Raw genomic sequence first — 23,024 nt, forward strand, 5'->3', positions numbered from 1 at the left:
GACATGGGTTTTGGTGGACTTTCAGGAAGTAAGACTGTGTGTACTAAGTACTAATAATTCCTGTATACTGAGACTGGATAATAGAACAGTCTTTCTGTGGGGGAAAGTTAGGCAGTAATTACCGTATAGACTGAAAGTGTTCAGGCAGGACCTAAATGCTTTCTAGGAGCAGAAGAGCTTTTTATTGATTACAGAGTGAATTCCTGTTGTGAGGACTGCAAAAATAGAAATGGCATTTTTTTATAGCAATGGTCTTTTCCTACGGTGATGTTAGATAATACAAAGAGTGTATTTCAGTGCATACTATATCACCAGAATTTTAAGAGTTTGGAAGACTTGTTCACTATAGAAAAACATCCTGCATCTTTATTAGACCATGAATGGACAGTGCTGTAGGGTGAGCATTGGTGATGAAATGTGTATAGCCAGGAGATGACAGTAGGAAGTTATAATATGTACTTCACATGTTGGATTTTAAATGACAGTGACTCATCATGGTAAGTTAGCAAATAAAATCTCTTTAAAATAGCACACTTGAACATTAGGTTGTTCTACTTGAAATATCTGAACAATTTTTATTTCAAAATAAGTAGTAAACTAATGTGCTCTGTCATGTGGATTAGTGGGGTGGAAAATCATTCTAAACCAAAAAGCTGTTCTTAATTACTGGCATTATGTAATCATTAAAATAGCTGCATTTTTACAGCCCAAGTATAACCTTATGGGGTTTGTTGGGTCTTTTGGGGAAAAGTTGTAAAACTTGAAGTCATGTTTAAGGTTGGAGTGAAGCTTTTGTTTGTGAATGTTTAGACTTTTATCTGTGAAGAGGCATCATAGAAGTGCTGTTGTTTTTATGAACACTTGAATGACCTGGAATCTGGTAGAGTTAAACATCCTTTCTGTGTGATCCAGAAGTATATAAATATCTATATGTTTGTGTTGTCTTATGTTGAGTGCATGAATTTTTTTGACCCACAAAATTCTGCTAATATCGAATTTCCTGTGTTTCTGGGTAGACTGATGGTTAGTCTTGGCTGAATCCTTTAGGTTGTAATGAAATTGATCTTGTTCACTGTAATTTTTAATTAAAATAGAAGTAACTTTTTTTTTTCTTCCCTAGGTATGTGTTCTTCTTGGATCCATGTAACATTGACCTGGCACATCAGAGGATCAAGTCTCTTGCTTTGTGTGTGTCAGCTTGCCCAAGGAAAGAACTAAAAAGTCTGGCTGATATTCAGAAATTTGCAGAAACTAATGGTATGCAAACCCCATGTCTGTTTTTGTTCAGGTACCAGATATTTTCATAGGATTAAAAAAAGACTCATGTAGTAGCTGAATTAAAAATTAAATGTAAGAAATACCAATAGAAAGAAGGTGATATTTTTATGAAGCTAAAATGTTACTATATCTTATTTATATATACTAGGTTTTTATACATACTAATATTAATACTAAGTATTAGTATGCTTCTGTTTTGTCATGTTTCGGACAGTTTTGAAAGACCATCTTTAAAACAGGAGTACAAAATGTAACAAGAATTTGAGAGAATGTCTGGCTGTAGGGTATGATCTCAATAACTACAGAAATGTCCTGACATTGCTGCTCAAGAATAATGCTGTTGAAATGGCAACATGTATATGGCGTTAGCAAGAGCAGTGCTGCCACTGTACGGCACTTGCTGTCCAGAGTATGGCAGTGGATGTGAAAATACTCCTGCCTTCATTCAGTGCTACAGTGCAGTTACTGGTTTTTTGTTTTCTTACACTTCCCTTTTTTAAAGAAGTGTAAAAGAAATAAACTGTATTAATAAATGTTTTTCTCTGTAGTAATAATACTGATATTACTAGCTCAATTCATATGTTAACACTGCATGGAATAAAATGCATTTTGGACCTTCCAAAAGAAAGTAAAGGTAAAAACTTTGAGGAAATTTCAGGGGTTTTCAGCTATTCACGTGGGAGTGTTTTTTGTCCTAAGCCTTCCTACTTAGTCTTTTAAAATGCTGTGAGAGGATTTCTTTGCAAAGTACTTGGCTAATGATGAGTCAGTCTGGGTGACCAAGTTCAAAGCAGTGAAACTGATTACTTTTCATAGAAGGAAGTGGGATGTCAAATTATGTTCTGATAGAAGTTATGTGAACGCTTCTTGTTTGAAAAGCAGAGTGAGTTGATGTGGCATTAGGACACTGCTAGTGCCCTTGAGTGGCCCACTGCATTGTGCCTGCATACGTGTGTGAATGAGGGAGCTGAACTACCATGTGGTATTACAGCATGTGTGGAGCTGCACCAGCAACTGTGCCATTGCAGTGGGTGTTCTGGGAACGGGAGCTTCCCCATGTGATCTGTACGCTGCTGTCAAATGCAAGCCCACAGTGAAACTAGCCAGTATCTACAGTTCTGCTCTTTACCCTGTATCTGAACACGCTATGTTTTTCTTAAACTAATGCAAGCCAGTTATTTGTTGGTATGAAGTCAAGGTCATTAGTAGTGTTTAAGTACCTCTTGAAGTAATGAAATGCAGCCATGCCTTGTTTTACCACAAACGTTATTTCTGTGTTTATAAGTCAAATCTTTCATTAACTGTGCCTGAAATACATTCAGTATAGCCATCTTTTAAAGTACACCAAACCTGTTTTCCTAAAACATGCTGTGGCTTGTTCTCATGATTCTCCATTCCAACTGTATCTCCCTTGGTGGTTTAGATTTTAAAACCTGAAGGTAAAATACGTTTTTTTTGAATTATTAATATCACAGCCAGTTGTTTTGATTTATAGAAGCTTGGTCAAAAGTATGAAACCTGGTTTTGAACGGAATTGTTACTGAGTTCAATTCCTAAGTTTCATTATATGATATTGTACTTATCAAAACCAGGTTCTAACCTAAAATGAGCTTTCCTTTTGTAGATGAACTCTGTTCAAGACTGGAATCACACAGCTCAGAGAAATACTTATGGTTATGTTTCTGCTTAAATGTTCACCAGCCTGTATGGGTTCCAAAAAGTGATGGTTTCCAGCAAATGAACAGCTTAAGTATTGATCACCTTAACTATTGCATATGTATAGTAAAAGTTCAAGCATGATTCAGTCTTGTAATAGAGCAAGAACAGTGATTTAGTACCAAAACTAAAGTATTCAGTAAACAGAATCATTTTTGAGAGCCACTTAGTAACTATGATAGGGGGTTGAAATTAATTAATCCGAAGAGGATGTTTGGCCTTCTTTTTCAAGTGACCATAGACTCCACTGTAAAAAGGATAATAAAGCAATGTGAGAGCTTTGAACATGACTGTGCAGAGCTTAATTGCATTTTGTTTGTGATGATATCTAGTTAGAATTTAGAGTTCACCTGTCAAGTTCTGAAGAAGGAGGGAAAGACATATGTGTTTGGTTTCTTGTGATAAATGCTGAATTTTCACAGTCTTGCAGCTTCTGACACTCAACAATAAAACCATCATAATTTTTTTAATATGTGGGTAGAGACCACAGTCAACTCTTAACTTTGCTCTGCTGAGCCTTTCTGAAAGCTTTAACTTTTCCTGCAATGTGAAAGTCACAATTGTGCTGGGGATAAGCTCTGTGTAGGTTGTTGCATATACATTTGAGAGTTAGCCGTTTTCAGCTAGCTCACATGCCATCCTTGGGAGCACCTTACTTGTCCATGCACCTTGGAACTCTTTCATAAATTACTGTTTAAGAACCCTTCCAGCTCAAAAATGTTCTCTGTTGTGCCTCAGTCCATCAAGAAGTGGTATGATAAGTTCAAATAAAGGTTTTTAAATCTGAACATCTTTATCAAAAGATGCAACGTAGTAAAAGATACTACAGCATCCTTATATTAATTAGTGATTTCATCAACATCAGGTATGGTCTCCCAGCTAGCTTAGAATTTACGGTATCTTTCCCAACGTGGGAAAGGCACTTGATTCCCTCTACATAACGTGACAAGAACAGCCAGCCCCTAAGGTTCAGAGCAATTATGGCAGTGCTTTTACTTGTTGTGCAGTACAGCTTGTATTTTTCTGTAAGCAAGATTATAAATAAGCATTCAGGGCAGGGAAAATGCTTTCTTGAGGCATGAAGATCATTTCATGACAAAGCAGCCTTTTGGCTTCCTGAATCAGTAATGATGCACTAGCTATTCTGCTGCAATTTGGGAAAAGGAGCTGATTTGGTGAATAACTGCACTATTTCAGGAAAGTAACTTCACTCCCGCCCCCATCCCACTTACTGTCCCACAGTCAGGTCCTGCATTTGCAGTATCTTGCTGTATAAGAAGTCAATCCCTCACAAAGCTTGGTTAATTTTAGAAAAACAAGAAAGGGCATGCCTTTAAGCTGTCAGAATAATTGACACCCAGAACATTGGGAACCAGTTGGTACATTTTATGAGAGGAGGAAAAAGGGAAGAAACAAGCTGGGCAGTTGACCACGCAGATCTTCAGCCTGTGCAAAGGTGCAGCTAGTAAGGTATAGGAATGTTCTGGAGCGACTTCTGGAGGTGGTGCGGAAAGGCATAGTGATGCAGAAAGACTGAGAGCACATTCTAACACTGTTCACACACAGCCATGCTGATACTTGAGTTTGTAGAGCTATGCGTTGGACACAACTGAGAATACTGTATATTGCAAACTGGCTGCTGCTGGTCTCCCAAGGATTTTCTCACCTGGCAGAAGATCTTAGGCCAGGAGTACTTGGAATTTGTTTTTGCTGGTCTTGGCACTTAAAGTATGGATTTTGAGTAATGTTGACTGAAAGCTGTTTTTTCCAGAGAGCTGATTGATGCTTCAAAACTTTATGTCCATGAAATATTGCAGTGCTGTTTTCAAGGACTTGCCAAAGCATTTTGGAAATGTCCTTGAAGATGTAATTCATATATGACTGTGCCAAATGAGTAATGAAATGTCATTATTAAAAAGAGACACTAAACAAGTGGGCACAATTTCTGTTGTGTTTAATTTAGTAATAACTATACTGACAGGTCATGGTGGGAACTGATATTCCTATCTGTTCTGTAAATGTCTGGATGCACATTTACTAACTTAAAATGAAATTTCTATTTTACGGCATGTTGGCAGGCATCTTCGTTCTTAGAATTCTGTAGCTAGGCCAGGCTAGTTGAGATCTGGGTGGATTTAGATAGAGCCAGAGGTAAAGCTAAATGAAGTCTGCTACAGAGACTGACCTGAAACGATAAAGAAAATCAGTCTGGCTAAGTAAGAGTGGGTCACCTCTCTGACCTATGGCAAGGAACTGTAGGGGAAACAAAAAGGATTTTTCTTTTGCCTGAAGATAATGACATCTTCTTGTGTGGTAATCAAAGTATGTCTTTGCAGTTACTGTTGGTACTTGCCTTAGAAACAGCAGTTACATGGGTTGCTGCCAGCTTCTTGACATTCTTCTTCTGTTCCCATCCCCGCCATCCTCCCTCCTCTTTGTTTTTAGCAAAAGTGTGCTGGTTAGAATTTAATCCTTTGCTTGTGATTTTCCTGAAGCCTGTTGTGCCATATTAGTTCTAGTTGTCTTATGGGTAAAGAGATTCTGCACCACTAGGTCTCTGGAAACCTGAGTATAGTTTTGAGTGTCATTTTTTGAATGGCTGGAATAAAAGCACACTATGACTGGTATGGAGTCATCCACTGCCACTTTGTCAGGGTTGTCTTGTGTTGGAAATGGATCCTCTAGTCAGAATGAAATTGTTTTTGCAACAGAAGGTGGCTGCATGCGGAGTCTTCCAGAAATACTGTGTTGTGTTATGATTACGTTAATAAACCATTTGGAAGGGGGGAGGAACAGTGAGGTAATAAATCTTGCTGTGGATACTGAATTATTTAGAATTACATGAAAAAAATCTGGTATCAAATGTAATAGAATAATGGAAAAGGATGTGTGCAGAACAAAGGCCTGGGAAACAGCCATTGTTAGGTATTTAGTGTTTTACTTTAAAATGGTTATTGATACTTGGGAAAGATTGTGAAGCTACTGAGGATCATCAGGATTAGGTGGAGTTACAGCATTGTCTGAAAGTGTACTGTTTATTAATTGTGAAGAGGGAAAAAGTAAGGACTGTATTTTGTGTAAACATGCTCTGTTAGCAGCATAAGGGCTGTGTTCTGGTCTTGACAAAGTGGTTTTTTAAAAACTTTTTAAACTTACACACATGGACACACATACAAATATGTTCTCAGTATATGTACACGTACTGAGAAGGGAAACAAGGATGATCGTGAGGAAATGATTCTTCTGCCTGGAAAAGAGAAGAATATCAGTAAGAGGAAGGTCATTAAAAGCAGCAATAGCTTAGTTATGGTTTAAAAAACCAATGTTCCTTGATCTCATAACCTGAATACTATGAAACTAGAGGTGAAAAATTAAATTAATAGGAATCAACCAGATTTTTTTCCACACTAGTTATGGTTAACTTAAAAACCATAATGCTATGAGGATATTTTAGATACCAAAAGATAAACTGTTAGAATAATAGTGCTTGGATATTAAATGGGAGGTTAATATTCAAGGATATCCTTGAGCTGTAAGTTGTGGAGAGCTATAGATACAGTAAGGGAAACATCTGGAACTTAACTATATGGATTTTTAATTTGGTTCCAGAATAGCTGATTTTATTTAGCACTGGAAGAAATATGAGTGGAGTAACGGGGAAATTAATACTTATTTTCAACTTTCTGTACTGTTCATAAGAATGAGAGATAGAGAAGAGGATAGTCTGGGCTTTTTATTTCAACTCAAAATATGTGTATATGCATTCTGACTGATGTCTGGGGGTTTTTTAACATACAGTTGTAACAGCAACTGTGCTTGGCTATTGCAGTAGTTGTCTTTGTGTTCTCCAGTTGTGGATCTAACTAGTGATGTTCTGTGTTGGATTTTTCTTGGAACATTCTTGCAGACGCTACATAATACTTACTTTCACTTCAGTCCCACATTTATTTATTAAAGCAAGCTTCATTTTTCCTGCCCTCTGATGCTCACTTTTTAAAAGAAGTGATGGTGTGTCTTTCTGCAACAACTAGATGTTTAGATATGCGCAATCCTTACTTTCTTTCCTTCAAAACTCACACTGTGCTTCTGGAAGGCACCAGTGGATAGATCTAAGGAATGAAGCTTGCTTTCTTTACCAAGAACAAATCTGTTTTATTAATCTGAGAAGTCCTGACTGCAAAGTGGTCTGTCCTGTGCCTTCCTGCTCATCTCAAGGTATCACTCTTTTTCTGGGCCCTTTCTGCTCGGGCCCGGAAATTAAATTTAGGTGTTAAGGTTCAGCTGTATCCTTGTTTGACCTTCTGCCTCTATTCCCGCACCGTTTGCAAAAGGCTGAGCTGCAATGTTCAGGTATGTTTGCACAGTCCTCAGATGCTTCCACATTAACCGCTACCTCAGGCTGTATTCAAATCAATGGCTAAGAACTCGAGGTTTTGTTCTCTCACTCATTTCCAGCTCCGATGCTGATCTATGCACAGCTAAATGCTACTCCATTCTTAAATGAAGCATCAAATGTGAACTTGTCTGCTTATGGAATGTTTTTGTTGTTCTAAAAACCTGTGGGCAAATAGGAAACTTATACAATCTATAATAATATTTTTATTTAATAATTTAAATAAATTTAAATAATATTTATACAATATATACTGAACTTTATGTAAACTTAGTGCTTGTGCTCTGAGTAGAATTACTTCCTGTTTTTGTAGACAGGGTATAATTACAGTTGTCAGATGTACAGACAAAGAATGGAGGAAGTCTGGTCAGCATCGGTGTTACTTCCTTTCATGATGGCCTGAACCTTTTTCCACTTGGCAGGAGTTTGCGAAGAGAAGGTCTTGTTATTAGTCCTTGGTCTAATTCTGATGTCATGCAACATCGTTCTGTTACTGGCAGAAGTCAGCAATAGATAGTAACGTACCATCTTCTCTGGAAGTAGTGCTTGGCATCCTACCTGTTCTGTGGGTTTGAGCTGTGGAATTTGCGGCACAATTCCCTACAGATACATAAAGGCAGTGTTTTACGCTTCCACTTTTCTATGCCATGTTGTTAGTCCATAGTATGCTAGGATAATATGCAGTTATTGGTAGCGTACCAAGTTCTCTCATTGTGTGACACTCCAGACTGGTAATACGGTTGAGATTAACAGTTCAGAGCTGATAGTTTGATAGATTTGAGGCAAGCTCTGGAGTCAGAACAGGAGAAGAGTGTTAAGTATTTCGTCCTTATTAGAGTCTGGGAGCCTTGTCCTTCCTGAATACCAGTGAATTCCAGCTCTGTCAATATCCACCTGTCAATACATCTAGCTTGTATTGCATGGGTTGGTCAAGTATAATTGTCTGAGTCTCATGTACTCACAATACTAGCTGTGTTTTAGTTGGTGACACTTGGTCATAGAACACCCAAAACCCAAGAGTAATTAGCATTGGGCTAGAAGTACAGAGGCCAGTAGCTGTGATTTAAACAGTCTCAATCCTGCTAACATTTCTGCACGTTTCTGTCTCTGTATTTACCTGGAGTTTGACTCCTGTGTTAAAGGACTCATGTTACTGGTGGAGTTAACAGGATGTTGCTTGAGAACGAGAGAGAATGCTTAAAATGGAGTAAGATGTAGAGTTTTTAAAACTATAATTTCTGCTTCATCATACGGTCTTTTAGAAGTCAGTTATGTCACATATGTGCATATACATACTGTCAATCAGACCCCAAATGGTAAGAACATACATGGAGGTTCATATAAATCACCTTATCAAAACTGCGGTTTCTAGTCTCTCAGTCTGTGTTTTGCCACATGCCTCTAAAAGGAGGAATGTAGAGCTGCTTGGAGCTGTGCCTAACTTAAGCAGAACATATTCGTAAGTTCCTAAGGTGACTGTACTGCTCCTGGTACTGAAGATACCCCAGGTTATCTCTGCACAGTTCTGTATTTTTCTGCTGAAATCCTTTACTCTGAATATGAGTCCATTTTTTTGTATCTGAAAGTCCTTGCTTTAGTTCCTTCAAACAGTGTTGATAGATGGGTAGGCACCACTGAGCAGCTCAGAATGGGAAGCAGAGCCCCTGGTGTTCTTTCCACCACTACCATTCAGGCAGCGTTAATGTCAGTGGTTTCTCTGTGGGCTAGTCGTCTTAGCGGTTGACTTAGGAAGTCTTGCCATTTCTCAAGCTGAAAATTTTGATATTGATAGTGAGGCTGATGTAGCAGGAGTTTTGTATGTTTGTTTAGAACACAGCAAGTACAGGAAGAAAAGCTGTACTGGAGCTCTGGTCTCTAAGTGTAGTTTTATCTAACCACCTTAGGTTAGTATGGAACTGTCTGTTACGGGCACTGCTATGGAAAGGAGGGGCTGTGTCTTGTTGTTTTGTGTACTGTGTCCTCGGAGCATGCAAGACCTTTAATAATTTGCCTGCTCAGTTGGAAAGAATCTTTGAACTAAGATTTAGTTCCCCACCTTTGTCCTGGCTTTCTACAGCATCTTTACATCATTTGTGCTAACTGTAGCTCTTCTTAGGAATCCAGAGGTAGCAGCTGTTCAGCTTTTTACTAATCTAAGTCTAGCCAAAACAGAAAGAAGGCTTTTAAAGGAAGTAGTGGCTGTCGTTCCTACAGCTAGGTTAAAGTTGAAAGTTTGTCTTTGGAAATACTTTGCTCCAGTCATGGCTCCAGATTATTGCAGTGGCTGGAGCAACTTTTATTAATGGAAATAAAACCATGGAACAGAACTGTGTAGAGTCTCCAGGATACCACTTTGTAGGTGAAAGCACCAAATACAGCACTGTGGGATCGGTAAACTCTTGTGTGCTCACCAGTAGCCTGGCACCTGTTGCTCCACGTAGTTCAGAAGTATTTTTCTTTAAGGTTACAACATGTTGGGATCTCAAATACAGTCCCTGTAGGACAGTTAGTGTTGTTTGCCTAATGATTTCTGCAGAAGAAATACATGCATTGCTGTAGGAAGCAGAGGATGTATTACTTCAATGATTTTTTTAGTTTGTTCTCTGAATTCTACCCATAATATTTTTGAAACATTTACAAGTTATAATAATTTAGGAATGATAGTAGTGTCTTTGGTACTTGTCTCAGCACAGTAGATTATTTGAATTCTTCTTTAAACTTTTGCAGACCTTGGAAACTCAAACAGCAATAATAAGGCTGGCTGTGCTAAGACAGTCTCTACTAACCCAGAATAACTGATATGGGGTGGAAGGTTTAGGAATGCAGTCCATTATTCAGACTCTTACCTTACAAAATTAAAACTTTTATTTATTGATGCACAGGGACTCTTTTGTTAAGAAATTGGTTTAAGTCTGATGTAAAGTTATACATTACTTCAGCTCACATTTGGGTTCTAGTACTCCTACGCAATATTAGAGAAGTTGGAAGGTTTTCAAAGGAAGAAAGATATATGGGAATAGTAAAAACTTATTCTGCTTTATTATGTAGGACAAAAAGACAAATAAATCTCATGGGCATTATTGCAGCTATTGGGCTGGTAGCTCCATTAGATGCAGGGTGGCTATGTCCCTTGTCTGTCAAGCTCCATGAAAGTATTTTTCTGCTTGGCTGGGAGTTTAAAGCAGCACACTATGTGAGGTATGTAGCTGAAGGGAAGAGATCCAAAGGAGCTCCGAGAGCAGTTCCAAGGCAAGAGATAATAGTGGCAGCCAGAGCCGTCCACTGCTCCATTGCATGACAGGAGGGAACATGCCATTTGGTTTCAGAGGGACCTGGCAAGATGTCTCCGGTTTCCTCCACAGCCAGGGGTTTGTTGGGTTACCTTAGTCTACAAGTCCTGCTTGAATGGCTTATGATCTGGGATTTGGTTTCTGCTTGGCTTACATTTGTGATCCAAACAGAAGGTCTTCAGATACACATTTGTGCAAAGAGCCTGGAACCTTCTTCCCTGGCCATAGTAAGTTGTATACCCATTTTCTCTTCTGTGCAAACTGCTAGAAGTCACAAGGGAACATGGGCATCCACAGATCACCCGTGCCCCATAAGCTTATTTAGGTGTGGGGGCCTCTGCATAAGGTAATTATAATGTAGTTCTACACTGGTAGTGCAAAATGACCAAGCTGGCACCAAACATTCTCTGTCATGAATCTGAATTCAGTTATCCACATACAGCCCCCCCACACACACTTCTTCCTATAGAACTTCTTGTTCTCATCATAGAGTCATAGAATAGACTCATAGCATAATTTAGGTTGGAGAAGACCTTTAAGATCACTGACTCCAACCATAAACCTAATACTGCCAAGTCCACCATTAAACCATGGCCCTAAGCACCGCATCTACATGTCTTAAATGCCTCCAGGGCTGGTGACTCAAACACTTCCCTGGCAGCCTCTTCCAATGCTTGACAACCCTTCTGGTGAAGACATTTTTCCTAATATCCAACTTAAACGTTCCCAGCACAATTTGAGGCCATTTCCTCTTGTCCTGTTGCTTGTTACTTGGGAGAAGAGACCAACACCCACCTTGCTACAGCCTCCTCTCAGGTAGTTGTATAGAGCAGTAAGGTCCTCCCTGAGTCTCCTCCTCTCCAGACTAAACAACCCCAGTTCCCTCAGCTGATCCTCATAAGACTTGTTCTCTAGACCCTTCATCAGCTTCGTTGCCCTTCTCTGGACACACTCTAGCACTATAATGTCTGTTGTGCAAAACCAGTGTTCACAGTGTGGCCTCACCAGTGCCGAGTATAGGGGGACAATAATTTCCCTAGCCCTGCTGGCCACACTATTTTGGATACAAGCCAGGATGCTATTGGCTGCCTTGGCCATCTGGGCACACTGCTGGCTCATGTTCAGCTGGCTATTTACCATCTTTATAACTTAGCTTTAAGCCTATATTCAAAGCAAAATAAATGTGAATATCTGCAATCTTCTTTTTCCTTCTGTTTTTAAGATAAACATGGACGTATCTCTACTGCTGCCCCTCCATCAAATTCTGGCGTTATTTGTAAATGTGCTTGATCCAGAAGTTTTTGTATGTATAAGAACAGATTAAAAAATTTTGTGGCACTATAGAGCCTTTTGTCCAAAAATAGTAATATTTACGTTTAGACACTGTGTCTTCAACTGCAATGTAAGGAAGGTGGTTTCGTCTGATGTCTGTTTATCTGGTACAATGTTTTCCACATAAGCAATTAGAGGCATAAGGATTCATATAAACAGTATAATTGAAAATGAAGTTTAGATATTTTACCTGATATCTTCTCTTTGCAGGAAATCTAACTTTCTTCAATGGTGTATTTGGTGTTTTGGACCTGGCCCCAAAAAACTAATTCGTAGAAGTGGTATTTAAGTAGTGTTCCAGAGACTGCATGGGATAGCCTGCTCAGCTGCTCTTTGTCTTCTCTTTCAGTCTGTAAATAGAAGATGTCTCTTCATAGAGGTAGCAATGTGGCAATGGTAAACAAGATTTCTGCAAATAATATTCTACAGTATCTACAAATAATACTTCTGTTTGATGTCACACAGGCAAAGATAAAGCTGTCTATCAAAAGTCTTGGTTTAATTTGGGTAAAAGTGTGTATGTGTTATCTGGATGCGCTTTATAGAACTCTTTCTGATTAAGTATTTCTGGAGAGGAGACTTCCATAATGGAAATAATTGAATATTTATAGGGATGATCGAGATGTCCTTAGTTTATTATATAGGAAAAAAGGACGTGAAAAGCTGTATATCCAGCGCCCTTGTGCTGGGGAGTAAGCAATCTGATAGCAAACAAGCTTGGGAAGAAACTCGTCTTTGGGTAGGCAGCTTATACTGTTGGAGGCTTTCTTACCTCTTCCTCCAGTTTCTGAGGGATCCCTGCGCCAATCTGATTTGGCCGTTGCTGTATTTCTAGAAGCATTGGCTCAGATGTTCAGTATCTTGATTATAGACAAATGGAAGGATATCTGTCTAGGTAACATACTTCCATTAAGCAAGTGTCAGGTACTAAGGAAACCTTAAATTATATTTTAATTTTGTTGTAGGCAACTTGATCTTTATTGTGTTGCCAATTTGTTTATGCAGAGAGTTAGCTTTGTTAGAAGTTTTGGACATCTAATGCAGAGCTTGTGTTATTTTTCAGCCAACTTTCTAACTTCAGCAGTTTGGTTCCTTTGTTTCTCCCTCTGAAGTCTATAGAACATTTGTATTTTGAAAACACAGAAAAAAATCCCTAAAAAAACACTTGAACGTTTCTGTAATGAATGTTGTCTTACGCAATATTCATGCACTAAAAATAATGGAGAAAAAAGTGTGGTGAAGTGGCAGGGGAGGATGACTTCAAAGTGCTTTGTGTTCTTTTTTACACTGCATTATGAATTAGCCATTTCTGCTGGAATACACAAATGTTGGAAGACCCAAAGCTAGATGGAGTGTCATTCTGTTGCACTGAAGCCTATGTTTGGCTTGATTCACTGTTCTGTTATAGGAGGAACTGTAGCATAACTTTGTGGTAATAACATGCAGAGCTGCAGAATCAGGATGTGTATCAATTTTAACGCTTTTTGCAAAGAATAAGAATATTTGGTTTTTATTTTTTCCCCATCAGTCTTTTCTTTTTTTTTTCCTTTCAACAGGATCCACTCTGTGTAGCTATGAACTACTGCCATCAGAATACACTACAGACCCAAGGGCTGCCAAGTTATGTCCTAAATATCCTGTTCCAGAGAGGTAATATTAACATCTTGCCTGACTGGGGGTAGAGGGAGCAGAGATTTGTTTGTGACAGTTCTGTAGAAAATATGCAGCACAGATTTATTCTGTCTTACAACTGGATGTTTTAGTGTATTATTGCCACATGTTTTTAAAAGACTCTGAAAGCAACTCTTAAAGAAAAATCCAAACTATCCATGCATGTGTTACTCAGACTATTGAGCTGGTACCTTCAAGTTCTCCTCTGCTTCATGTAACTGACACTGTGCTGAGTATCAGCTGGTTTATCGCCTTCAGCAATATATCAGTAATGCAGATCAGACACTATTATGGAGCACTTTAGATCTTTGGGAGAAAAAGGGATATACTGACATGCAGCTCTCTGCAGTGTTCACTTCTTACACCTTACTTTAGCCAGTCAGATTTAGCAAATTGCTTCATTTTTTATTCTTTCAGTTCCCAAATGGCTAATATGAGGGTGGGCAAGTACCAAAAAGAGGGCTCTTGTTTTATAAACAGATTGATTTGGGGTTTATTGTTTAAAATATTATATTAGACTGCTTTTTGTGAAGTAGGATAGAAAAGTTCTTAGCTCCAGAAACTCTTGCTAGCTGTGCTGGCTAGAACTGGAGATGAGCATGGCTGAGAAAAGTGATGTGTTTGCTGTGGTGCACGCCCTTCTCTCAGTAATTCCACTCGCTCAAGAAGAATCACATTCTCTTTTCTCAGTTTAGCTTCTCAAACATATTCAGTAGTGGGTGGTAACTGCATAGACTTTTCCAATGCACAGTTTTCTGTTACGTTTTTATTAAATGTATTAAATTATATCAGTTCTAAAACTCTGATTTTAAGTTTTTCTTGTTTGCATGGTAGTCTCTCCAGTGAATTATTGTAGTGACAATAAGTAGCAGCTAGAATATTAACTTTTTTTTTACTTTTCCCTACTGCAGATTAATATTCTGTGCAGTTAACCAGCTGTTACAGCTGTAGTACAAAAACAAATGAAAATTTCAGTGCCAGCTTGCGTACTGAAAAGGCTTGACAGTCTTAATTTTTGCCAGAATTATATTGACTTTTCTCACTGTCTGCTCCCATGTCATTCAGTCTGAATAAATACAGCTTAATAAGAAAAGAAAAGGATAGAACAATATGTCAGAGCTCTAATGACACTGTGTAGATCCCTCACAAAAACTACCTCGTTATTTTTGAAAAGCTATTGTGTAGGTGAGCTATTTCCACTTTTTTATTTGGTATAAATACAACATAAAATGTGTTTGAATATTTTTGAGATCTAAGAGTCTGAACTTAATGCCTAAGGCAAAAAAGGCCAACATTGCATCTATAAACCACTCTGGTTTTCAGATTTTTATAGTTAAATTATTTGAGTTAATTATTGTAATTTGGAGGGGAAATGAAATCCTCTGGAGACATATGAAAACCCAGTGCCCTGTAGGCTGGGGCATTCAGGGAGAACTTAACACTCCTGTTCTCAGATATGATCTGTCAAGAGGTATCAGCCATCTGATTCCCATCAGATGGAGGTAACGTATTCTGTGAGGACTGTCCCTTGATGTTTTCTGTTGGATGACCGGGCTTCTTCACACCTTCCAATTGAGGTTCCAATTCTCAATTGACTCTTGATTCTCCAGCTTCAAGGCATTCTGTCCAGCTTTGACTTAGCAGTGCAGCCTGGCAATGCAGCCAGTGGTACACTTTTCTTCCAGAAACCATGCCTAGCATACCTCAGCCTCAGTAAAGCATAACTTTGCTGTTAGCATGTCCTAGATGAAAACCTGTCTGCCTTTTCCCTGCGGTGTTTAGCTGTGCCGAGCTGTGCCAAGGGGCTGCCCTGTAGAGGTTATAAAGAGCTGCCAGCAGTGGCATTCCAACCAGGCTCCTCAGACACGGGTTGCTGTATGTGTCCAGGTGTAGCAGTGAGAGGAAAAAAGCTTTCCTCTGAAAACTAGTACTTGAACAATCAGATGGGTCTCTAAATTTCATTTGAATATTACATTATCTACGTTTTTAACACTGCCATCTGCTGGCTTGAACTTTATTCACTCTTCTTCATGATTCTCAGAAATTTGTAATTCCATTTCAGTATGTAATATACCAAGTTATAATCAAGAGGCCATATAAAATAGCACAGGTCACAGAGTAGATCCATTATTGCATTTTTTTTATTGAACAAGACACCTCGCATAGTTGTTCAGTCAGAACCACAGAAACAGCAGTGGATCTCAAAAAGTGCATTCTCAGGAGTCCCATTTACTCAAGAAACCTTGTAGGAACCAATAACCTCATTTTTTTATTAATTACAACAAGCTAGAAATTAACTACTACACATGAAAATAGATAACTTAAATGTGTAGTGAAATTGGTATAGATTAAGGGACGTCAGATGAGTAGTATAAACTCTAGTATGCAAAAAGCATGTTTTCCTCTGTTGGGATGTATTTTGGCACAGTATTTTAATCCCATTAGTTCCACTTTTCAAAATGGCTATTTCTGTATTTCAGTGCAGGAATGACAGTCCTTTGCCTACTCCCAGCTGAAAATTTGGTCTTTGCTACTGGTATTGGCAACTAATAAACTCCCTAGGCTTTCTGCAAAGTTGGAGCAGTTAACAATTAAATAAACCTCTCAAATTTCAATTTTTTCCAGTATTACTGCGTACAGTGAACCGCAGTATGCTGCGTGTTCCAAAATAGGCTATGTTGTAAGAGGCTGAAAGGATACCCGGGCCATCTTTTAAATAGGGCAGCCATCGTTACGAGTTTAACTTGGTTTTTTTAACAACTGTGACTAATTCACGGTTACTTTGCTGTGCCTAACTGCTGTCTTCATTACTACCCAAAAGTAGACCATCAATATGAGCATCTCCAAATGCATTTAGCTATTCAGCACAGTAAGTTTAAAACCATATAATTTACAATGATCAGTCACTTCAAACAAACACCTAGGACTAATTACCCAGGTATGGCAGGTGATCATAATTTCTCCTGAATTCTGTACAGAATAATTACATACTAATGCTTCTCAGCATGTTGTCTTTTTTTTCCAAAAAAACAATGCGCAGAAAGAATGTGCTTAAGGCAGCTGATTTACTCACTCCATGTTTAAAATGACAAAATTCTGGAAAGGCGTGGCCTTAACAAATAGTTACTGAGTACAGAAAATTGCTGTTCATAGGTCATTGCTGAAATGGGCAAACTGCAAAAGATTATGTGTATTGCTGCTACAGTCCACTGGAATCTTTAAGTAAGGAAGATTGGACAGGGTAAAGCAAATAGAGAGGTTAGAAAAAAAACCTGACTTAATACGAAAGACATTTCTTTCATTGGATCCAGTTACAGGAAGGAGTATGTAATTATGCGACATATGTCTGAAGTGTAATTGGGAAGATTGATCAAAAAGATGTAATAGGCCACTTTGAGATCTGACAGTTTATAAGCAAGAAAGGCAACTACTTAATGGGAAACATTTGGAAAACAAAATTGCCCACTTTTAAAGTGAAATTTTTTCTCTCTTGTATCTTCTGATGAACTTGATAACAGGTTCTGCTGAGTATTTTGCAAAGTTTAATACACAATGCCAGTATTCTGGGGGAGGATGCTTCCAAAACAGTTCAGGAATAATGAAACATTAGAGGTATCTTTGCATCTTTTGGGAAGAATGTAGTGCATAATTTTAACAAAGTTAATTAAAGTAAACATTGTGATTGTAATCCTCAATACAGTAGCAAGTTTAGTATGGGGAAAGACTTAAGAATAAATACATTGGTTTTGCTTGGCAGTAGTAGTCAGTGCTTATGTCTTTTAGCTTAAAATGTATGCTTGCCAGAAGAGTATTGTCATTCTGTGATTTGTTTTGCTGCAAATATGGACCAGTATACCATTCCAGCATGAGTGAAAGGCACTGTTTCACCTGACGCTTGAATGAGAGATGCTTAAGTGGAAATAGGAACATGTATTTTCAGAGCCTTGCCATTTAAGAGTGGGAGGGTGATAATTTCCTATTGGACTGTGCAATCCAGTCTCACAGGGTTGAATACTTGTAAGAATTGCATCACTTCCCATTATGATCATTCTCATTCCAGCAGCACTTGTGCATTCAACACATGGTTTCTGGTTATGATGTTATGAGGGTGGAATGGTTGCATCTATTCACCTTTCATTTGTGTGTTTATGTGGCATTTATATTAAGTAGGAGTAATTTTTTTTTCTGATTTTTTTTCTTGTGTCACCAGTGCACCTATTCCATTCTTCCATCGCTGTGCTCCTGTGAACATTTCCTGCTATGCCAAGTTTGCAGAGGCCCTGATCACCTTTGTCAGTGACAGTAGTGTCTTACACAGGCTGATTAGTGGAGTTATGACCAGCAAAGAGATTATAATGGGACTTTGCTTGTTATCACTAGGTAATTGTTTTTCTCATTACTAGCTATTTCTTAGTACTGCATTAGGAGATTGTTTAACACCCTCTAACCACAATATGAGCAAAAAATTTGTATGATAGCAATGAGCCCTTAGAAAATGGTTCAGAATGCTTTTTTTAAATTTTATTTGACAGCTGGGTAACTTACTCAGAAGCAATATACATATGCTTTCCTGTTTTTTCTCCTCTTCCACTGATTATGAGATGTGTGGATGTTGATTAGCCAACATTGTTTTTTGTGTACTTAACAGAGCCTCCCGATTCTCCTGATTTTTGTTACAATATCCCCCTTTTCCCATTTCTAATACTAATCTTCTGCCAACTGAGGTTCACATAAACCCTTTCCAAATAAAAAGGACAGGGTGAGAAATGCACACTCGTCCAGAATGTAGGTGGTTTAGTTTGTTTCATGTAACGTATTTGTGCAGGGGTATGAGAACTTTCAGAGGGAAAATGAGAAACTTAGGTGCCCATTTGTTGTATTGTATGTTACCTGCTTCTTCCTCTTCCCCTGCAATGAAAAACTTCATGTCTTTGAAAATCTCAGACTTGCCTAAAGAGCTGGAAATTCACAGCAGTATAGAGGTGCTGAATTGTTTCTACAGTTGTGAGATGCCTCTAGCCTGTAGAGCAGGGGTCCTCAAACTACGGCCTGCAGGCTGGATACGGCCCCCCAGGGTCCTCAGTCCGGCCCCCAGTATTTACGGACCCCCCGCCAGGGGTTGGGGGGGAAACCAAGCAGCCGCAGATGGCTGCCTGACACTGCATCCGCGCCGGCCCCTGGTTAAAAAGTGTGAGGACCCCTGGTCTAGAGTGACACATATCACTAGACTGAAATGCTGTTTTAACAAAGTCTTCTGACTTAAGGTGGAATACTACTCACTCACAGAAATTACTTTCCTAATGAGTCTGTTTTACTCCTACCAAGTATGAAATCTGAAATCCTGAAATTGGAGGCCCCAGATAGTAGCCATGTAAATGAGCCATGTGTGGTTTAGAAATAAATACTGCAAAGCTGTGCCTGATAAAGAAGTTGTTTTCTATCTGCCTTTGTGTATAAAAAAAATTAAAAAAAGAAGATACTAGATACCATTAAAAAAAACTACAAAACAACCACACAAGGCCATTGAGTATCTTTTCAATTATAACTGGAAAGCTGTTTAGTCTTCTATCTTGACAGCTGCAGTATTTGATAATAACGGTAGATACTGTTCCAAATCTGAACAAGTGGCTGATTAGCAGTGCTACTGTTTAGTTAGTCAGAAGTTAGTAGAGCTTTAGATACAGTTAATTTTAAAAATATTTTTCATACCTTTGTAAAACAAATTTCATTTATTTTTAAACAGTGGGTAAGACACTGTGATTCAGAAAGCCAGGTTCCAGTGGCTTTCATGATGTACATGATATGTATATGCAAAAATATGTGCCTGTACTTAAACATACCGCTCATTAAATCTTAATTGGCTGAGATTGTAGAGGACTTTTTAACATGTGGTTCCTGACAGTCGAACTGTATGAACACAGCTTGTTAAAGAACTTGCTGTGAACGTTGAAAATAGTCATAGTTGTTTTACTTTTTACTGGCATGACTTTTTGGAATACACAGGTGTCACATTATCTGCACTTGTCTGACAAGTGTATTTGAGTGCGAATTCTGCCCTGTTCCTCAGGAAGTGTGCTCATGTTACCAGACTTGGAGTACTATCATGTCTTGCTGTCTGTTTTGTCATTGTCTAAATACATCTCTGTCTGTATGTATGCATTATGTCTTGTATTTAATGTACCATGTAAATGTATTTATGCTCCTTTTGTTTTAATCAACAGTATCAAAGCAGAAACATAGAGGTGGCTAATTTCCTTAACTGTCTGTGCAGTGAGTTCATAAGCCTCAGAAAAGAAATCTCATGTTTAAAAATTCTGTTGGAAGGCAGCTATCTCAGTGCAGTGGAAAATTAGGAAGACTATTTCTAATTGAAATAATTGCTCTGCTTATTTTATTTGTCTTCTTTTCCAGTGTTGTCCATGATTTTGATGGTTATAATCAGGTACATTTCAAGAGTACTTGTCTGGATTTTAACAATTCTTGTCATTCTGGGATCACTTGGTAAGTCTTGTTTGTTTCCCAGTTTTTGAGAGCCCAGTTCTAATCTTTGGCTCCATGTCCTCATGCCAGCTACATCCTGCGCAGATCATGGACCATGCGTTTCCTTTCAGCTTTCCTTTGAGTCCCTTGCAAAACATAACATCAAAAATGCCACCTTTGTAATTGCGGTCCTCTCCCGGAGTGTATGTTGCTCCTCTGAGATTTGCTGCATGCTCTGCTCGTCTGGTCAGCTTCCTGTCAGCCTAGCTCACTAGAGCCCATGTAGGCAATAAGGGATATCCTTCACAGCACTTGTAGCACAACCTTAAAACTTGCCTATTTCTTAAGCTGCCTTCCAGGCATGGCCGACTCTGGCAGACTCTGGCATACTTGAGCATGCAGGAATCAAATGGTAAATTGCTGGTTATGCAGCTCCAGGGGACCTCAGGATGTAGATGTGTCTGTATGACCCTGACATGTTAGTCAGCCCCTTCAGCTCTCCAAGTAGCTCTGTGGGTGTATTTAAGACCTGTTCTTGAGGAGGGGAAGCAAAGGTGCTTTTCTAGCATTTCTAATTAAGTCCTTGTATTTCCACATGACTCAAAGTCCTGCATGACCTAGGTCATGTGTGAAATGCAGCCAGCCATGCCATCTTAGGAATGGCCAAAGAATGTCTCATCCAAAATGATGCAGCTTGGGTGAAAATACCCTTACTTCATCATGTTATCTTTTTACATTCGTAAAACTAAATTTTTCTGTTATTGTTACTCAGTAGCTAAGCTGCAGGAGCAAAATCACAGACTCAACGACCTATCAATATGATCCTAGTTGAAGCCACTTTACTTAAGTGTCTGCAAGCTTATATACAATTTTAATATTCATACACATGTCACACTTTAATTCTGTTGGTTACATACACTATTCACATGCTGCTATACAGATACTAATTGGTTAAGAGCATACAAGTGGTTAGTCTCATCATTAAAATGGACATGCTTGCAGTCATCAGTTCCCAGCTCAGCTCCTGTTTTTCTGCCTGCTTAACTACCAAATAATCCTGTTTTCTTGGTTTGAGGTGTCTTACTCACACAACTTTGCAGCCTTGCTGAGCAGATAAAGCTTTTAATTATATCAAGCTGCTAAAGCAAGAGTGACTTTTGGTAGGCCAGGTGTCCCTTTTCTTCCAAATACATTGCTACACTAAGCCAAAATATATGGGCAGATGACCGTATAGAAGGAACAAAAATAGAATACTATCAAATTATGAAGCACTATGGAAAAAAAACAGCAGTCCATCTGTTTTTTTCAGGATCATTTTGGTTTTCTGTTTACTGATCTCATGATCTGTGACTACAGAAAATGAAAAAAATTGATTTTTTCCCCATGTTTTCCATTTTCTTTACAAGCTGAGCAACTATGTTGAGTTAAAGAGTTGAATGACTTGTCTTATTGCCATCCGTTGTTATGTTCTAAAAAATTGCATCCATTACACAGCCTGAATAAGAACATATCATTTGTGAGACATACTGCTTATTGTTATTCACTGTTTGTTTGGGAGACCCTGAAAGAGCATCATCCATTTTAGACCTGAACAGAGTACCTTCAGTAAAGACTTGTGATCTCCAGATAAGCTTATGCAGCTGATTCAGAAATAACAAGAGGGATACTCAAAAGAGGAAAAAAAAAATTTATCAGAGAGAAGAGGTTATCTCCCTGAGGGGCTGGAGTCTTGTGTTTAAGAAAAGTTCTACCTCGGAAAGGTAGCTAGAATAGGAGTATGATATTCTGGCCCTATGGGTAGGATTTTGGAAAGTACCTCACATTGAAAGGCACAGGAGGCCACTATACTGATGTTTTTTCCAGTGCCCAAAAGACATTGTCTGATGCAGGTGTAGCTGTGTGCCATTAACCTGAGGTGCTGTTTTCAGCATCAGGACTGTTTCTGCTCTTTTCAGTTAGCCTTCTCAGGAGTGGAGACTCCTTCTTTTGTTCCTCTTGTTATTTTGCATCCTCATCCAAAAGTCTCTCTCTGTTCCTCCTACTAAATTCTTACTCACAACTTTATTATACACATATATACATACATCCTACCGTATAACTTCATTTTTTATTTTGTACCTCTATTACCTGTATAATAGGAGCTGTGATCTTCATTTTTAGGGCTCCCCACAAACCAGTTATTTCATGCGCTTCACCCTAAAACACAGAGAGCTTCAAGTTGTCTAAAGTGGTTGTAGTGGGTGATACTGTGGAAAGAGTATATCCACTTGAGAAGAGGGCAACAGAGGAGAACTAAGCACTTGTCTGTCATATGAAGTTCCTGTTGGCTTGGGCATCAGTGCCCTTGAGTATTCTCTGCCACACTAGACTTAAAAAGAAGAAACTGATTATAGCTTCTTTCATACTGGGTAGTGTGACTGTATCATATAGAAGGAACATTTTTCGTTTATCCTTTTTTTTTTTTTTTTTTTTTCTCTAAAACACAGGTGGCACAGGAGTCCTGTGGTGGCTCTATGCTAAGCAACGAGTATCTGCCAGTGCTGTTGAGACTCAAATAGCCAAAGACAATCTTCAGGCTCTCCTGATCTATGCCATTTCAGCGACAGTCTTCACGGTATGCTTTGTTAATGACTATTATTTTCTTATTGTGTCTTCCTGGTGGTCTCTTATTTTTTTATTCAGCTGAAAGGTTTATATTGCACACATTTTTGAAGAATTTGTTTCTATTGCAAGCTCTGTTGCAGTGATACATATGCTTGGGGTTTTTTTAGTTCCAGGTATTGTTTGCTAATATCTGGTTTTGAGTCAGGAGAGAGTTCCTAACCCTGCAGCTACTTTCCTCTACTGCAAAGTGTCCACAGGGA

At 38.6% G+C, this 23,024-nt stretch overlaps 1 protein-coding gene across 1 annotated transcript in view; it reads left to right on the forward strand.

Moving 5' to 3' along the window:
- The first annotated feature begins 432 nt into the window (after window positions 1–432).
- Window positions 433–23,024, forward strand: part of SLC44A1 (solute carrier family 44 member 1) — a 38,759-nt gene continuing 16,167 nt past the window's right edge. The window contains exons 1-6 of the mRNA XM_037373876.1: window positions 433–497; window positions 1,121–1,257; window positions 13,566–13,659; window positions 17,891–18,060; window positions 20,092–20,181; window positions 22,647–22,774. Coding sequence (XP_037229773.1) covers window positions 433–497; window positions 1,121–1,257; window positions 13,566–13,659; window positions 17,891–18,060; window positions 20,092–20,181; window positions 22,647–22,774 — 684 coding nt within the window. The remainder of the gene's footprint in view (window positions 498–1,120; window positions 1,258–13,565; window positions 13,660–17,890; window positions 18,061–20,091; window positions 20,182–22,646; window positions 22,775–23,024) is intronic.

The sequence above is a fragment of the Falco rusticolus genome, chromosome Z (assembly GCF_015220075.1).
Source record: "Falco rusticolus isolate bFalRus1 chromosome Z, bFalRus1.pri, whole genome shotgun sequence".
Classification (NCBI taxonomy): domain Eukaryota; kingdom Metazoa; phylum Chordata; class Aves; order Falconiformes; family Falconidae; genus Falco; species Falco rusticolus.